Source organism: Molothrus aeneus, chromosome 5 (genome assembly GCF_037042795.1).
Source record: "Molothrus aeneus isolate 106 chromosome 5, BPBGC_Maene_1.0, whole genome shotgun sequence".
NCBI lineage: Eukaryota > Metazoa > Chordata > Aves > Passeriformes > Icteridae > Molothrus > Molothrus aeneus.
Window position 1 is genome coordinate 19013679 of NC_089650.1, and position 18518 is coordinate 19032196.

Genomic DNA, 18518 nt, shown 5'->3' on the forward strand with positions numbered 1-18518 from the left:
CTGCTGTTCCATTTTTATCTTGATCCCTACAAGTAAGCAAACGTTGCCATTCCCACCAGGCCGTGCGTTCCCAGGCAAAGCCAATGCTGGCACTGGCGCAATAGCTGAGTTAATGAGAAGAGAGCACCTGAATAATGTTCAGCCCTTCACCACCACCCGTTTGTGCTAGGGGACGCCTTCTGTCTTCCTTTGCCCCTCATCTCCCCCAAATTGCTTCTTTTGCTTCTTCCTGGCTGCTTCTCTTCTGTCAGCCCCACGTTCTGAGGGTGAGAAATACCATTGCCCAAAAGAGCCACATTAATATTGGTTTTGTCACCCACTTTCCTCTGCCACCACACAGTACATGCCTGCCCTCAAAGGTTTTCTGCGTTTCTGTGGTTGGAGAGAAAAGGGATGTGGATGCATCTGCATGGGAGAACACAGAGATCTTGTGGAATGCTTGTGTCCTGTCTGTGAGTCATCTTTGTTCCCAGTGCTGCATGTGAACATGGGGAGAGAAGTGCATGGGAGGGACTTGCTACAGCTGGGGGAAGAGGTGTCTGGCCTCATGCAGGTTTTAGCCCATGTGGGTGCCACTGAGCATTACCTGATAAGGATGAGTGGGCTTTTCAGCCTCCTGCCCCCAGTTATGGAGCCCCAAGCCCTCCAGGCTGCCTTGCAACATGGAAACGCATTTGCAGAATCTAAGCATGAGGTAACTCACTCCAGAACATCAAACCCAGCCGGGTGAACATCCACACTCAGACAAGCAGTCCCACATCCACTTGCTCTAACACACCCTTCCAGAGGAGCAGGTGGTACAAAGAGGCCCAGCACAGGCTGCCCTCCCTTGCTTCTTGTGGGGCACCTTTCTGTGCAACCCCTGGGAAGGCTCTACTCCCCAAGGAGCCAAACTGGGTAGTCCAGGAGAGCAAGGGCACCTCTCCACTACTACAGCATCCCTTCAGAAACAGCAGGCATAAGCACACGACCACAGATGGAGGGGCAGGGGAGGGAGGGCAGGAAGCAGCAGAAGAGCCTCTTTGTTAGTAGATTTGATGGCAGGCACCGAGGTTTCCCCCAGAGCTGCAGACCTACCTCTAAAGCCTGCTGCTGCCCGTGAGACCTGGCCCACACCCCAACTCACACCTGCAGGCAGTGGGGGACAAAGCAGGACATCTATTTACCCAGCTCAAGGTCTCCTCAGTGATCAGTAACCTGGTGGCATGTCCCTTCAGCTCGGCCTTTGTCCTGCATCATGCTGCTGCAGTGGGTCAGTGCACCCTGCACAGTTGCTTTTTTCTTTTCTGAAATGGAGGGTTTGGAGGCTTAAAGTGGGAGAAGATCTGCAGGCTGAGCAGGGGAAATCCAGAAAAAGTAAAGGTAGGAGCACCTCTAGATGTGCAGAGAAGAGCAGCCCAGGAGATTGGTGCAGATAGCTTACGTTGTCCTCCTCAGGGGACAGGGAGTTGCTGTGCAACTGCTGCATTTCTTAGCCACCCTCTCTGGTCCCATTGGTGTGCGCTCCCCAGCACAGGGATGGAGCAGATGCTGGCTGGCAGGGGTAGATGGCTGGAAGGAGGGAAGACAGCAGCAGAGACCAGGTCTGGTTACCACAGTGTTCATCAGATGAAAGCAAAGCACAGTGCCTCTTAATGCCGGCCTCGGAGACTCCCTCTTGTCTTCTTGCACTTCTCGCTGACACTGGGCTCCCTACACTCAGCTGCACAGCCACTCATACCTCCCTGCAGCATCTGCTTTTCTTCCAGCCCCAGGTCCTCCTCAGCTACTTTTCCCACATGACCTTCTGCTTACAGTCCTGCAGGTCTGTATGTGCCCTTTGTTTGTCACAGAAAGCAGAGACACTGCAGCTAGAGCAGAGCAAGCAGTTACTCTATCAATAAATGGGTGGCTCCTGACCCAGGGCTGAGCTCTAGCCAGTGACATCGACCTGGGGTTGAGCTTATTTGGGCCAGGGCTTGCTTGGGCTCGTTTTGGCAGCTGTGCAGGGATAGATATTTGTCAGCTCTGTCACTGGACCAGGTTTAGTCTGGGACTGCATGAAGACCAAAGGCCATTGCTGTAGTTGCCTCATGGTGGATTCTAGTAGATAAACACTCAATGTAGGTAGAAAGCTGTAGTGTTTGACTGGGAATGCTTTCAGAATCAAGAGATTTGAGACGTTGTTTCACTTTTAAAAGTTACTTTGAACCAGAATTTCCACAGATAATGAAGGACAAGCAGCATCTTTAGGCACAAATGTATACATATATAGCTTTTCTAAGTTTACACTATGAGGGGCTTGCCGCAGTGGGTCAGAACCCATCTGAGGATATTTCTCAATGCCAAAAACCTTACTTTTTTGAATTAAATTTTCCTGGAAAGAAGAATCTAAATTTTCTGGTGTTTTCAGCAGAACAAAAAATGTAGAATCTCAATCTGATCTATCTAAGCAAGCATACCACATCTATCACCACAGGCTTTTGAATCAACCAAGGACCCAAACCCTTGATCAGATCTGACTTCAGAGGAATTTTTTTACTGCAAGTACCCCTTGCTTTCTGTTTCTTCACAGAAAAAAAAAAAAAAAAAAGAGATGTGGGAGGAGGCTGAGAGTGGTATCTATTTATGAACAAGGTATCTTGGAAAGGAGATGAGGGATGTGACAGCTATCTTTGCTGTCTCTGGGCTTAAGATAAAGAGAGGACTCGTGCCTGTGGCTGTTAGCTTGATATTTTCCACACCAATATTTTCCACCCAGTGCTGTTGTTCATCTTTGGTTTGCCTCTGGTACTGGCAAACACGGCTGTGGTGTGTTTCTGTGGCTTTGCGAACCACACGCCACACTCTCATGGGCTCGGAGAGGAGAACACAGCGTGTGACTGCTCCCCGTGTGACATTTCCAAAGGGCTCTTGGGAACCCAAAAGGTCCCCAAATCACTGAGGGTGTAATGACTCTGGCACTCACAGCCCGCGTTACTCACACACAGAACCACATGATCTCGTCTTCCTGGAAGAAAGGTCCGGTTATCGCCAGATCTGACGCTGAGCACTTCCTGCCGCGGTGTGTCACACATCACACCCAGCATGGTTGTGAAAGCTGCGCTAACAGCTTGCCAGCTCCAAAGCTGTCAACATTTTCACAAAAAGCGAGGTGTGTGTGTGTGTGTGTGTGTGTGTGTGTGTGTGTGTGTGTGTGTGTGTGTGTGTGAAAATACTGAGCCAGCAGGACAGTCCTCAGGAGCTTGCCACAGGATCACCTCTAACTCTGCTCTCTTTTTTAGGTGTCTGAGTCCCTTGGGGCAGGGAGTAGGAAGGAGAGCTAAAGGTATATTAGTCCAAGCAAAACTTTACCTAGTTCCCTGTTTAGAAAAGTTGTTAATCATTTCCCCTCACTCAAAGGACAGAAAAACACTGTAGATTACTTAATATTTTATTTACAAAGAAGCTAATCTGGTTTTTTGTACTCATCTTAGCAGCAAGATGTACTCAGTAAGAGTACAGATATACAGTTTGGTCCTGCAGAGAGAAAATTAGAAAGGAGAAAGTCCAGCTAGAACTCGATCTAGCTACTGTTATCAAAAATAACAAATACATTAATAACAAAAAGAGGGTCAAGGAGAAGCTCCATCCTTTATTTGACTTGGCAGGGGAATATTGTCATTAAGGAAGAGGTTGAGCTACTTAATGCCTTCTTTACCTCAGTTTCTAACAGAAAGACCAGATGTCCCCAGGGTACCCACCCCCCTGATCTAGAAGACAAAGACAGGGAGCAGAATAAACCCCCTATAATCCAGGAGGAAGTAGTTAGTGGCAAGCTGTGCCACTTAGACACCCCCAAATTTTTTGGGCTGGATGGCGTCCACCCAAGGGCACTGAGAAAACTGGCAGAAGGGCTCACTAAGCCACTTTCCATCATTTATCAGCAGTCCTGGCTGGCCAGAGAGGTTCCAGGTGACTGGAGGTTAGCCAGTGTGACACCCATCTACAAAAAGGGCTGGAAGGAGGATCTGAGAACTACAGGCCCATCAACCTGACCTCAGTGCCACAGAAGATCATGGCACAGGTCACCTTGAGTGCCATCACATGGCAGGTGCAGAACAACAAAAGGATCAAGCCCAGCCAGCATGGGTTTGGGAAAGTCTTGTTCAGCTTGACCAGCCTTTTCTTCTATGACAGGGTGAACTTCACTCAGTGGAAGAAGGAAAGGCTGTGGATGGTCTCTACCTAATCTTTAGTAAAACCTTTTACACTATCTTACCACAGCATTGTCCTGGAGAAACTGGCAGCCCATGGCATGATGTGTGTACTCTTTGCTAGGTAAAACACTGGCTGGATGGCCCAACCCAAAGAGTTGTGGTGATTGGAGTTAAATCCAATTGGCAGCCAGTCACCAGTGGTGTTCCACAAGGCTTAGTATAGGGGCCAGATGTGTTTAATATCTGTTGAAAATCTAGATGATCAAGGGCTCCCCTTTAGTCAGTTTGCAGATGACACCAAGCTGGGCAGAAGTGTTGGTCTGCTGCAGGGTAGGAAGGCTGTGCAGAGGGGTCTGGATGGGCTGGAGTGATGAGACAAAGCCAATGGTATGAGGTTCAACAAGGTGCCAGGTCCTGTTAGCAACAGCGTCACAACAGCACCATGCACTGCTGCAGACTGGGGGAAGAGTGGCTGAAAATCTGCCCAGTGGGAAAGGACCTGGGGGTGCTGGTTGAACATGAGCCAGGTGTGCCCAGGGGACCAAGAAGGCTGATGACATCCTGGCTTGTACCAGGAATAGTGTGGCCAGCAGGGCCAGGAAAGGGATCATCCCCCTGTACAGAGGCCACACCTCAAATCCTGTATTCAGTTTTGGGATGCTCAATACAGGAAGGACATTGAGGTGCTGGAGCATGTCCAGAGAAGGGCAATAGAGATGGTGAAGGGTCTGGAGCACACGCTGAGGGATTGCTGGGGTTGTTTAGCCTGGAGAAAAGAAGGCTCAAGGGTAACCTTATTGCTCTCTACAACTCTCTGAGAGGAAGTTGTGGCAAGGTAGAGGTCAGTCTCTTCTTCCAGATAACAAGTGATAGATCAAGAGGAAAATACTTCAAATTGCACCAGGGAAGTTCAAGTTGGATATCAGGAAAAATTTCTTCACTGAAAGAGTGGTTAAACATTGGAATAGGCTCTCCAGGAAAGTGTTTGGAAAACAAGTAGATGTGGCCCTTTGCAAGACAGTTTAGTGGGCATGGTAGTATTCAGTCAAAATTTGGACTAGATAATCTTGAAGGTTTTTTCCAATCTTCAGGAAAATAGGAGGAAAATAGAAAAGCTTAAGAAAGTCTACATGGGGACAGTGCAGCTTGGATCCTTGGCCCATGTAAGATAGCAAACTGCCCATCAGAGGCAAGGGAGTCAGTGTCTCTGGGAGGGTTTTCAAAGTCCATCTGGGAAGATTCTCAAGGTACAGGAAATAGCTGAGAAAGCCTTGTACTTCCCTATCTGGGAAATGTGTCTCCTGTTTTCTCCTGGACACAATGGAGCAGTCTGTGTCTTGAGGCAGATGGTGAAGGAACTGATGAGAGGAGAGGAATAGTTCCCAAAGACCTCCCAATAGCAAGTAGACTCAACTCCTCTGAACAGCCCTTTTCAGCTGAAATCCAAGCCAGTGGGTGACCCTGCACTTGGGACTCATAATGACATTCAGGATGCATACTTCAGTGCCAGGTAACAGTGTAGGAGCAGGAATCTCAATGCTTGGCCAGACAGAGATAGGAAAGAATTAGCTCTAGCTGACACTCACAGCTGTGACAGAAGCATTAACAAGTTCAATATCCTTGAACTTTTTGGTATAAATTCTCGTAGAAGAGTTTTGAAGAGATAAGAACTCTTAGCACATGGCTGGTATTTTCCCACTGCTGAAAAGTCCAAAAATATGGCAAGAAAATGCACAGATGGTACAAATGATGAATGCAGGGATCTTCCTTTGCCTTACCACTTTTCTTCTGTGGCTTTTTCTAAGCCAGATCAGGGCATGTAGAGGAAGAAGAAAAATGAAGTCTGTGCTATCCCCATTCTTTGCAAATGGATTGAGGTTTTCTTTTCAGTAAAGGTGCTGATTTGTGGGTTAGTTTTCTGGGCTCATTCACCACATCTTTGCTGCTAATTAGGCAATGGTTTCCCTTCAGCAGTGGAAGGAATGGGCAGCACTGCTGTGATGTTTTCCACTTATACAGGATGTGGGATGAACTATTCTGCAATCAGCTTATCATAGTCAAATAACTGTAGTTTGCCAGCAGGGCAGAAAGGCTTTCGATTTCATGAAAAATATTGTAGCAAGGATGGGAAACTGTGTGAGTTCTTTTTACTGCCACCATCAGAGGTGGAGGAAAGAAAGAGAGGGAGGGGATTTCCCCAGTATTTTTAACTCAATAATGGGGATTTCTTTTTTACACTGCACTGCTTAGACAGCTGATGCTGTTGTGGCTCTGAGCCGGTCTTAGAGACTCCAGGGTCTGGACTCTAACGTGTAAAGCTGGACCAAGTAGCTTAGAATGTAATCTCTGATTAAAACTTTAAGTGAGAACATCATTGAAAAAAAAATCACACCCTTGGTCAGTCAGTAGGAGATGTCTTCATCCATTTCATCATCAACTCCAGCACTGTTGGGCAGTGCTATTGGCCCTTGTCTAAAATCTAACATCCACATCTTCAGGCATTTCTCTGTCCCATTAGAGGTTTTTAGGCCACTATGAGGCAAACTGATGATATGCCAGCTCAGCCTCAAAGCTGAGTGCTATTTTACACCAAAATGCAGAGCATGGAAGTGCTGGCACAGTCTCCTACCAGGAGCTGGGAAGGGAAAAATGAATTAGTGAGGTTTGGAATGTCACTTGAGAAATGTGAGGAGTTTCTATGCCATCGGAGCCAGTAGTAACAGAACAGATTTGCTTGTGAAGGTAAGTCCTTGTTGGCTGGGTTTCTCCAGCCTCATTAGTGAGCAGTCCCAATGGGATTGATGCTGAAGTTACATTCATGTCCTGAGGAGAGAAACTGTCCATCTAGTCTTCCCTGCTTAGGTGGCCTTTTCCACCTGTGGGTCTCCTCCAGGCAGATCCTAGACAGAGCAATGGCTGTACTGGCTTTGGAGGTCCCTCAGAGAAAGGTAGGCACCGGTGTTTGGGATCTGGCTGGAGAAGGCTGTTTTGCATGGCTCCTCATCCTGTCTTTGCATTAGAGGTGGAGGCTGTGGAGGCTGGGAGGAGGAAGAGGCAGCATTTGCTGCTGGTGGGCAGGGGTCAGCTGGAGGGCCCCCCTTCCCGCTGCCTTCGGTTATACTGACAGTGTCGCTGTCCTGCAGGTCCAGTGGGTCAAGAATGTCAATGTCCAGCTGGCACACGGCCCCAGCCGGCTGTGAAGCTGCTTTGTCCATCACCTTCTCATCCTGCTCCAGAAGCGGTGTTGGTGAAGTGCCTTCCCTCGACTGGAGAGCCCCAGGAACAGCCATGGCCTGCTGGGCTTCACCTGCTGTCTCTTCCATGAAGTTGCTCTTTTGGGAGCCCTGGCTTGCCTCAATACAGTGAAAGAAGTTGTTGGGCAGCACATTCATGTCCTCTGCCAGTGTGCAGAGGTCTGGAGAGGGGAGAGCCTGGTAACAGTCACCATCCTTGCTGCTACTGCCCTCCTGGCTGAAAGGCTCGTAGGTGAAGTAGACCTGACAGGGCTCGATCTCAAAGGAGTTGGAAACGTGGAAGAAGAAGTAGCCTTGGTTGGTGAAGCAGCTGGATCCAGAGTGCACACTGGTTTCTATGGGAGGATCAAGAGTCAGGGCTCCCTTGGAAAGTAGAAACCGGGATTCCTGGTCATTCTTCTGCATCACCTCGAGCATGGAGATCTCTGGAATTGTGCTGTTCACGCAGTAGGAAGATGTGGAGAATGGGGAGGAGAGCCATTTCTGGTGGGGAAGAAACACAAGAGAGAGAGAGACAGTGACTATCAAAGTATAGCACTCAGAGAGGAACCAAAGGTTTCATCTACTGACTGGCCACAGCAATCAAGTGACCTCTTTTGTGTCCAAGCAAGGGTTACCAGAGACGGTGGGGAGGGAAATTCCCATTCATGATGTCTCATCTGCAGGATTTTCAGAGTATGTCATTCTGTCACATTAAAATTAAGAGTGGATCTTGTCAGCCTATGTTTTGAGATTTCTGAAGCAGCGAATTTAAGATGGAGAATTAAAATGAAACAAAGGGAATAAAAAAGGTAGGAAAAACCCTAACAAGACCATAAGATGAAGTGAAACATGAAAAACAATATTGAGGTGTATCTCATGTAATCTATTCCTAGGTGCTGAACAGCTTCTGACATATCCACATGGCCGTATGCAGATTTCTTGTCTAAAGTGCTCTTCCAGACCCCTTCTGCCTAATTTTCATAGTCATCATGAGCAGCATCTTCCAGTGCATCATTATCCTTAAAAATAAACTGGTTTCAATAACACCCAAATCCATTGCCTTTATGGCTTGTAAAGCAAATTTTTCAAGTTCTTTCTGCGCTGATAAAGTGTCTTGAGTGCACAACCCCATCCCCCTACTCTGTACTCATTCCCTGTAGTTTAAGCTTTCTAAGTATTTTTATACCTTGGCTTTTCCAAAGCTTTGCTCTTTCTGAACCCTCTGCAGTTTGTTTCCATCCTTCTTAAAGCAAGATGCCCCTTGGGATCACCTCCCACGTCTTGCATCTGATGCTCCCTTTAATGCTGCACAGAGTGGTAATTGTCTCCTTGCAGCTGCCCATACTCACAGAGAGCCTAGGGGAGGGAAATAGTGGAGTGGGAAAAGAAGGGAAGCTGACAAGAATGCAAGGAATAGCTAAGTGCTATCCAGTGTGATGGCAATTCACAACAGGAGCAGAGGAGAAGCTCACAGCAGGAAATCTGGGGAAGAGCTGGGCAGCCTAGGGCAAGTAGGGAGGCGCTGAACTGGGAGGGAGGGGGATCTTGAGAGGCCAAGCCCCCTCCTGCAGGTCCCTTGCTGTCTCTCAGGCTGCTGATTATGGGAGCAGGATGCTGTGCTTTGTGTGGTTTGCCATTTCTTTGTTCTTGTAATTAGAGATGTCTTGGCTGCATGTCAGGTTTTAGAAGGTCAGAAAATAGAACTTGAGCAGAGAACCCAGCAGCTGGTGCTACTGGTGCATATATCGTGTGTGCATGGGTAGTCTATCTGTCCTGGGCATGTGCAGCTGGGTGCTCCTTTCCCTCATTTCTCCCCACTCTGGTTCCATCCCCAGCCCATACCTGAATGTCACCTCCATGAACCGAAACAAGTGGGGGAAAAAACTTCTCAGGGTCTGGGATGTGAATCTTCAGGATTTTCTTAAACCTTGAGGAGAGACAATGAGAAGGACAAATGAAGCAGGGCCTGATCCCAATCACTGTCACTGTGGTGGGGGTGAAAGAGTGCCCTGCAATTCACAGGTACTGCCCTGGCATGGGGGAAGAGGTAAAGTCGAGCCTGGGGTCTGTCCTTCCTCTTGAATGGTCTGAGAGGCACTACTGAGCCACGAGATGTATAGAGGTGAGACAGATAAACCTGGCACTGGAAAATACATTTCCCCCAGCCTTTTCCCTGGGGAAAGACAACCCCTGGTTTTTCTGCTTTCTTCCCTGCCCTGCCTGGTCACCTTAGCCTCTCTACCTGCCCCCTTCAGCCCCTGTCCTGATGACAAGCTGAGCAGGCCTCCCTTGTTTCCAAGTTCCCGCTGCTGTGTGCTGTTTGTTCTCTGTTTTCTATCACCATAATGGCTCAGGATCATGTGGCCTGAGCAGGGCCATCACTGGGAAAGCTCTGCCACAGCTCTCTTTCCTCCTAGCAGCATGCTGCATGGCATAGCTGGGGCACACTGGCTGTGCAAGCCATCTGAGTGAGTATGCCTTGCATTGTCCAGAGGCCTCTCCTTCCTTGGAACCAGTGTGTTGTCATCCTGAGGCAGCCTGGAGTGATCTAAGCTGCTCCTCAGCTTCTCAGAGTGGTTGGATCATCTTGTCATCCCTTTGCTGAAGCTTTGCTGTAGGATGTTGTAAGGAAAAACCCTCCTGACCTCTGGAGGCAATCAGTGTACTCTCTGAAGTATCAGAGTTTGCTAGCTCTTGCATATAAACTACCTTACATCACGGCAGATGCTATTTTTATTCATGCATGTCTAATTCTTCCTTGCATCTTACTTCAGCATTATTCTGCACTCAATTCCCCTGGGTTGATTATACTTTGTGGAGAAAGGAGGCCTTTTTAACTCCCTCTGTGCTGTACATCTAGCACTTCCTCAACTTTTTGTAGTGACTCAGGGTAAAATAGTGACCAGTGACTTTCTCAGTATCAATAGTCCTTCAGCATGGTTCTCTGTCTTTCCTTACAGAGAAACCATCCAGCCTCTGCAACCTCATCCCTGAGAATGTTTGTCCCTGCTCCCTGCCATGAATATCAGCATGAATATCAGCTTCTTTACCCCTGACCTGAGATGAGAAAACCTGTGACTGTTTCTAATCTTGTGCCAAGCTGAGAGGTCACTGTTCCTATTATTGAGTTGAGTAACCTTGTGAGACACTTTCAGTCCTTAATAAAAGCAGTGTCTGGGTAGAAACACCGGCAAAGAGGTCTTGAAGCATTATATAGGTTTTATCAGTGTGTGAGGACTGCACAGACCAGGTAGAACAAGAATTGTGCTCCTCACTCAGGAGTTTTGCCTGCAGGCCCAATGTCATCTCATCCTGCCCCGAGCTCTTGCTGGAATGTTTAAATGAGAAGGAAGTGGTAACCAGGCTTGCTTGGTCCTCACTACAGGGAGAGTTCCCAACCCGGTGACCTGCTTTTGAAGAGGCAATTTTGATGCATCCCTGCCAGGAAACACCACTCTAACCCCTGGGCAACAGATGTGCTGAGGCAGCTGTTTTAAATTTAGCCAGGGCATGGTACCAGGTCACAGGAGAATGGCACAATACAACAGTGCTGGTGAAACCACATCATCTTGGGTGGTGTTGTTTTTCCACAGGCAAATATCAGTCTCAGGAGGTTGGGCTATATACCATAAATTAGTTGCCTTAAAGCCATCTCTATCCTGAGCAACACCAGGTGAAAAATAATCTGAGTTTTGAGAATACCCACAAGATACAGGAGAGGAACAGAGACATAAACTTAATTCTCAATTACCATTTCAGGGTCCGTAAGTTAATGAGGAAGGCGGTCCCAATGATCACAAAGATGAAAGTGCTCACTATCAGAACTGGCAGGACTGGCTGGGATGTTCCTGCAAGATGAGAAAGAATGAGGAAACGGCTGTTAAAATCTAACCAGGATTCTGTAGGTAGAAGCTGCAGCCCTTTCATGGCTGTTCAAGATGATCAAAGTGGGCCTTTGTTATAATTTATATAATATTATAATATCTAGAATTTTAATATATAGGTCCATAAATGTGAGTTCTGATGTGTTGTGTAGGATGCCTTTGAGCTGATATGGGTTTCAGAGTCTAAGCATTGCTTAACAGATAATTTCTGCTGAACAAACAAAGCTTGAACTCCCTGGTCATAACAGCACCACAGGTAGGAGTGGCCACAGATGAGGTTGCACAGTCTGCTAGTTGAGGTGTCCACCAACCTGTTTCATTGCCAAGGAAAGCAGGGACTCCTAAAATCAGCGAAAGTGGGGTTGGAGGCTTGAAACAGCATTACTGGTCAGTGGGGGAGAGGGAGTCATGGGGTTCACAGGTCTCTGAGAGGGCAAGAGGATAAGGATAGAGAAGGTTAGGGATCAAGGGACTGGCTTCTTTCTTTGGAGAGGTGTAGGGAAGCGTTAGGATGCTAGGAAGGTTACAACTTTACACCATATTTTAGTACTTGGATTGTAGGGTTAGAACAAAGAGACTGGGCTCCCACATTGCCAGGGCTGCCAGCACTCCTCAGGCTTGTTTGGCATTGTCTCAAACATTCCTTAATCTGTCTCTTTCACACATATCTCCCCAGTGCACCTTTGCTTGGTCTTGCTATTCTGTGCCTGTTTCCTCTGCCTGCCCCTCATCTCCTGCCACCCCTCAAGTCCCTTGGCCTGGTCATGCAGAGAATCTCTGGAGCAGTTGGGAGAGAACAGAGAAAAATAAAAGATGGAGGGAACATTTTTAGCACATTCTTTCTTTCCCTGTCCTTGAGATGCTACTCAGATCACTTTGTCTCCTCTGCCTCTGGTACCCTGGTTATCTTTGGGTCTTGGTTGCTATGACAACTGGTTGCGGCTGTATCCTATTCACTGACATCACACACTGTCAAAATTTGATCGCCACAGCAACACAGTGCCCTTTCTAAACATAGCTCCTCTGTTTATACCAAGATCAGGAACAACAGGGAGGGGTTGAGCAGAGGCAGGATGGGGGCAATGTGAGAAGGAATAACCTCTACCTGCTTATTTTTTGGAAAAAAGAATGACAGAGGCTACAGCCACCGACTCACTGAAGGGCTCTATCTTCCAAGGCTGGAAGTTCACACAGTGACCGATGCAGACCTCAGCAGACCTCAGACCCTTTTTTGAAAGGGTCTTATCATGCTTGTAAGTCAGTAAGCCTCTCCCAGTTTCCATGAGACTTTGCTTCCCAAGCTCAGGTGTTCCTCAGCTCAGGAGCTGAGAGCTGTTTCACTGCATTTCACTGATCAATACCTCCACTGACCTGGGCCATTTTAGGAAGCTGGGAGAATGTTCCCAGGTAACATTAGCATCTGGGAAAATGCCAATCGTGGCCACTGCTTCTGCTGGTTAGACATCTGGCCTTACTGCTCTGGGGAAGCAGTCCCTGATTTATACCTTGTGCATTTTGCCTAGCTTCTGGAAGTCAGAGGGGCTTTGCCAGGTGGGGTCAGGAGGTCTTTGCCCTTAAGCTGTGATGCTCAGATGATCTCACCTAACTGATCAGGAGGAACAGTTTTCAACCTTTCTATTACTCTTTGGTCAACATAGCTCTCCCTACACATCTTCCTTCAGCTTCTCACCCTGTTTTGGTCATTCTACCTTGTTTGCCCTGAGTTCCCATTTTCCCCTTGAGGTCAGACTACCTGACTTACCCTTATGGTCAGCATGTGTCCTCCACAGGACTGGCTTGCTCCAGTCACTCCACATGCCTTTGTAGGTGCTCCTGGCACTTGGCCTTGCACGAACAGATGCTTCATACTTAGAGTTGGGTGAGAGTCTCTCAAAATTTGCCCACATCTGGTCCTGTTCAATGGGCAAGTTTGCAGCCTCCTGGGAGTAGGGCAAATTTAGAACATCGTCAACGCCCTGGTTTACAACTCACGTACCCATCTTCTCCAAAATCCTCAGAGGAGACTTGTCTCAAGTCCTTACACCTCATGCACGCCTTGTTCACCCTGAAGGAAAATTCTTCTTTGCTTTGCTTTTCCCATACCTTTCAGGTCTGTCCTGGAACTGTCTGAATTTTTTTGTGACAACACTAAGTAAAATAGGATCCCCATCTGCCTCTTTGTTATCACCAGACATTGGCAGCAGGTGACACAGATAAAAGGGCAGGGGCTGCCATCCTCCCTCCAGCTTCACCAAAACTGCTTACATCCTGAGAGAAGGCCCAGGAGCAGGTCTTGGGATACGTAAACAAGACCAGGATTCTCCAGGACTCACATGGTAACACATCCCAGCTTCCCCCTCTGTACTCACCTCCCAGGACTGACTCACGTGTCGGAACCGCACTTGGTACTCCCGCTTCCCATCCAAATAGTGAGAGGAAATATTCAGGCTCCATGTTAGGTTGGAGGTGTTTTCAGTTATGTTAACCAGCTGAAGGTCTCCTGGAGGCCTCAGCTTTACTGGAAAGAGAGAAGAAGCAGGGCTGACATCCCCATACTCTGTCCATAACAGGACTGCACACCAAGCCCCTCAGCAGCAGGACATCTCCTTGAGATGGGTAAAATCACACAGCCAGCAAAACAATGTCCCTAGCAGATGTTTTTCTTCTGGATTAGTGACTTGAATTGTTTTAGCAAAGACTGAAACATGCCAAAGCTGTCTTAAAGAAGGGTGGGAGCACATAGCTAGAGGGGGCAGAGGAAGAGCAGCAAGACTTTCCATCCTTCCTGCAGCACACATTTTTCATGAGGGCAGCTGAACTATCATTACGTGTTTGAAGTCAGATATGGGACAGGACAGGATGTGGCTGGCATGGCACTGTGTGACAGAGGAGTCGGTGGCAGGAATCAACATTGTGCTCATTGTAGCAGGGGATAAACAATAGACAAAGGCCTAAAATCAGCTGTGGGTGTTGCATAGGAGTGGATGAGGAAGGAAAATTAGCTATCCTCTCATGGGGAAGCTTCAGAGACCAGAAGGCAGATGAGTACTCACTATTTGCAAATGGATTGAAGTTTTTTATTTGCTCAGGTATTTTGGTTTTATTCTCTCCAGTGTGGCAATGGACAGACAAGTTAAGACGGTCTGAAATGGTGAAGCACTGATTCTGCAGGGAAAATTAACCATTAGTGACAGTGAAACTTTGTGAATAAGCATTCAAATTTCTAAGCATTGCCCAGGCATAAAATTATTAGGCGTACTTGACAATAAATATGGAAGCTACATGTGGCAGAAAGGCATAAATCTCAGTGGTGAGTGAGGAACCAAAAATTTACATTTCATGTGGTTGGATTTGTTTTTGTTTGTTTATTGGCAAGAAGGGCACAGTATATTGTGATACGCTAGTTTCTTGGGATTCCTGTGTGTGCTGACTAAGCAGAGTAACAAAAGTTACTCTCTATGGATGATATTTATTGAGAAATTTTATTTTTACCAGAACATTTTATGTTCCTTGGTAAAACTGAAACCACATTAATATTAAACTTGACACTTGAAATGCAGTGATACTGAAGGGCCACATACATCATACAGTACTGAATAAGCAACAGAGAAATTAGCTTGATTACAAAGAAAAGATTTTGGAGCTATATCCCAACCCTGCAATTTGTCTTTGCACATAATATGCAAATGTATGAAAGCTTGTCTGTCATTAGAACTGGCTGTGACTTTACCAATAAAAATATTAGCTCAAATTTGGGTGGGTGTTTTCTGAAAACATGGGAACTGCAGTGACACTGGATGTGGCTGAAGGAAGTACATAATGGATCCAAAATAAGACTGATTTAAATAAAGAATAATAGTTGGAAGATTTGCATCACCATTAGCTCCAGTGATGTGTTGCTGTTGCATCTTGCATAACACATCTAACCACACTTCACAGTAGCTAATGATCTGGAAAGTGGTATTGATAATTGCTAGGAAAAAGAGTTCAAGAGGTGACCTCAGAGCTGGTGGTGATGCCCGTCCCTCCTCAGAGGAAGGGATTAGGGCCAAACACAGGTGACTGAGACATAGGACACTGCTGATGATCTGTCTGTTCTGCAGCTCTTCTACTTGTGTCAGCACAGCTCACAATGAAGCCAATCCCTCCTCCAGGGGAACCCACGAGAGGCACAACACACACCAAGCCCCATCCCACATGTGGACTCAGGGATTAGATTTGGCCTTTTTATACTACCCCTGGATGTTGCACTGTTTATACACCCAAAATACATATGTAAATCCTTTCCCCTTTGTCATTAGCCAGGACATCCCAGATGAATTACTCACATTAACGTTTTGGTTGAAGGTTTTGATGCATCTCCTCAGTCCTGTCATATGCTCTGCCTTGGGTAATTTGCAGTGCTTCTTGGGTTTTTCAGGTGAGGGATAGAACTCCAATGAGCTGGAAAGTTATAGCTTTGTAGTTAGTCAAATACAATGTAATACTAAAGGGCTTTCAAAGAATTTACCTTCTACTGTATTTGCTGAACAGGTTACAGGAAAGATTTAATCCTACTTTCTCTCCCCATTGTAGCACTCAGACAAATTTTATGTGCTGGCACATGGAAGTCAATGCATCCCAGTTATTTCAAGGCAAAGATAACAGCAGATTTCCAGTTTCAAAGATTTCACAAAATCCTCTTCCTATCGTCTCTGCTTCCTGTTGATATCAGAGGGCATACAGAGCCCAAACTCACCTACAGCAACCTGGCCCTGAAAGACAGATGCCTGTTTCAGTCCCTCTAGGATTTACAGGTCTCCTTCCAGACACTGACAGTCCTGTAGGATCTCAGATACTGAGTGACATGCACCTTCTGAGCCCGGTCACATCTCAGTCAGCCAGAACAGTACATCTCAAGTGGCAGCACTACACCGAAACCTCTCTTCTACCCTGACAAGAGAGCCCCAGCTGAGCTCTGGCATGGGGTGTGGCAGGGTGGAGAACATCTCTGGGGCTGCAGCTGGGGCAGTGTCTGACTGAGGTGCCTCTTCCAGCTCTGAGGTCAATCAGGCCTGGGATTCACTGGCAGTGGGGATGGTTCCACATCCAGCCCCAATTCCAGCCACAATCTCTGATTCACACCCATGGAGCAACATCAGTGTTTTAGCTTTCTAGGGCCATGCACCAGCCCCAAGATATATTTGTCAATCTAACCAAACTGGAGGTGTCTCACTTGTCAGTGACAAGTAACCCACCCAGTGACAGAATCACACTGAGCCTGTCCTTGAGGCAGGCACCCAGGGCAGTCCTGGGCTTGGCTGGTAAGCCTCTTGGCTGCAGATGTCCTGTCTGGAGATGACAGAGACTCAGCCAGCACCCATTGCAGTACTGGCCAAACACCTCCCCTCTGCTGGGAGGCATGTGGGAGAGGAAAACAGCATGAACTGGAAGAGATGAAAGAGTCAGGGGGGAGAAAGAAGGACAATATTTTTCTTCATTCATTTTTACTCAAAGTGCAACTGAATCTCAGTTCATCCTGGCAATTGCCAAATGGCCTCTGTATAATTTCAATTCCACCCTTCTCCAGCCCCATCTCTATACATCCTCATTTTCCATTGAAAATGCCTTTCAGTCCCCAGGATGTCTGCCAAGGAAAAGGGATTTTTTGAAAAGTGAAGTTCAGATAGAGCCATGGAACTGGAAGATGGGTTGTGCTAGACAGTTTGGGACTGTCAGATGGCAAACACTGAGCAGTGGCTGCCAGCATCTCAGCCCACATGGAGAGACAGAGACAGAGTTCAAGACAAAACACCTCAGCTCAGTGACTCCACTACACCTGGCCTGGGAAGGGGAAGCCTACATTTTTGTAAAGTGGCCTTGCTTTCCCTCAGTCTCTCCAGTCACCCACCTGTCACAAAAGCCTTTCTCTGATAAAATCTCCAGCTGGCATGGTGCTTCAGCCAGGTCCCTGCCCGGGTCCCAGTCACAGAAGAGAGCTGCCCGTGAGTCATACCAGCAAGTGAGGCTGGAGGCACCTGCCAGCAGAGAAGAGACAGACAGCAATGTGGCTCAATTAGCAACGATGCTTGGCATTGATCATCATCCTGGACAATGCTGCCCCATCCCAAACTACTGACTGAACCCTCTGCTGGACATCCAAGTAAGAAAGGCAGTGCCACTCATTTCTATATCTTTGTAGGCTGATGTGCTCATCAGAGACCTGTAATATTGCAACCCTCTCTGGCTGCACGTTGCAACACAAACATTGCACAGCAGCATACATGGTGCACCCACTGCCCTGGCTGACTGCCCTCCCTGTTCACCCAGCTGGCACAGGTGAAAGGAATCACTTCTTACCTTGTGCTGAGTCTGATGCCCATGAGGGAGGCATGAGGCTGAACAGGCAGAGGTGAGACAGAAGCAGCAATGAGGGCTTCATCAGTACTGGTGACACACTGAAGGAGAGAAGACACCCCCACAACACAGCTCAGCAATGGAACTTAGGAGGATGTTGAGATGTCATCTCACAGGAGGCCTCCACTGTCCTAGGATGCAGTGCCAGTCTTCTAGGTTCAGAAACTCATATCGCTTCCACTCTGGAGTCTGCACCTTTCCCTCAGCACCTCGCTGTTCTCCTGCCTTGGGTGCTCTGCTCAGCAGTGAGGCTGTTCACAGGGCAGCACAGAGGCTGTTTGCAGAAATCTTGTCTTCTGCAAACGCGAGAGTGAGCGCGCAGCAGTCCGTGCGCGCTGTCTCAGGCTGCCTGCTGACTCAGGTAGAGAGTGCTGCCTCGGCTGTGCACAGCCTGCGCTTTGAAGAGCTTCTTTTTTTGGTAAACCCTAGGGCTGAAATAACTAGGTGCTTGCTGAGTAAGAGGGTCCCTGGATGCAACTGACAGAAGTTAGTGCAGAGCTCATGGCTTAGGAGGCACATTTTGAATAGCATGTTTGGGACAGGTGGGGGAATCAGGGAGAAGAAAGTGTTTACCACGTTTTAGAAAGTCAAGGCTTTACCATATAAAAAAATATTTTATAATAGTGTACAAACTATGCATCATCCCCTCCAAGTAGACCCTTGCTCTGCCTTGGAAGTGAATGATTTTAGATGAATCAGAAAATTTGGGCTTTGTAATTAGGAAACTCAGCAGCAGCCCTCATCCTGGCACCCAGGACCAGGCACCCAGGGACCCTCCTTGTCTTACAATGCCTGTACAGTTGTGTTCCATATTAGACAGACTG

The 18518-nt window shown here is 47.5% G+C and overlaps 1 protein-coding gene across 1 annotated transcript; it reads right to left on the reverse strand.

The window, feature by feature from the left end:
* Nucleotides 1-3396: 3396 nt before the first annotated feature.
* On the reverse strand, nt 3397-17830 carry IL2RB (interleukin 2 receptor subunit beta). The gene is made up of 9 exons (XM_066549861.1): nt 17638-17830; nt 17189-17315; nt 15627-15741; nt 14352-14463; nt 13668-13816; nt 13061-13238; nt 11166-11262; nt 9257-9341; nt 3397-7915 (listed from the first exon to the last, which is right to left on the reverse strand). Exons 1-9 carry the CDS (start codon nt 17717-17719, stop codon nt 7079-7081), a joined length of 1782 nt encoding a protein of 593 aa, XP_066405958.1. The 5' UTR covers nt 17720-17830; the 3' UTR covers nt 3397-7078.
* Nucleotides 17831-18518: the final 688 nt, after the last annotated feature.

Bases quoted from the DNA above. Each gene is read 5' to 3' on its own strand.
- IL2RB (XM_066549861.1), bottom strand. From the start codon at position 17,719: ATGAAGCCCTCATTGCTGCTTCTGTCTCACCTCTGCCTGTTCAGCCTC. The intron at 13,239-13,667 runs GTGAGTACAGAG...CCCTACTCCCAG, and splicing joins ACGTGAGTCAGTCCTGGGAG to GAGGCTGCAAACTTGCCCAT. The intron at 11,263-13,060 runs GTAAGTCAGGTA...CTCATCTTGCAG, and splicing joins GACACATGCTGACCATAAGG to GAACATCCCAGCCAGTCCTG.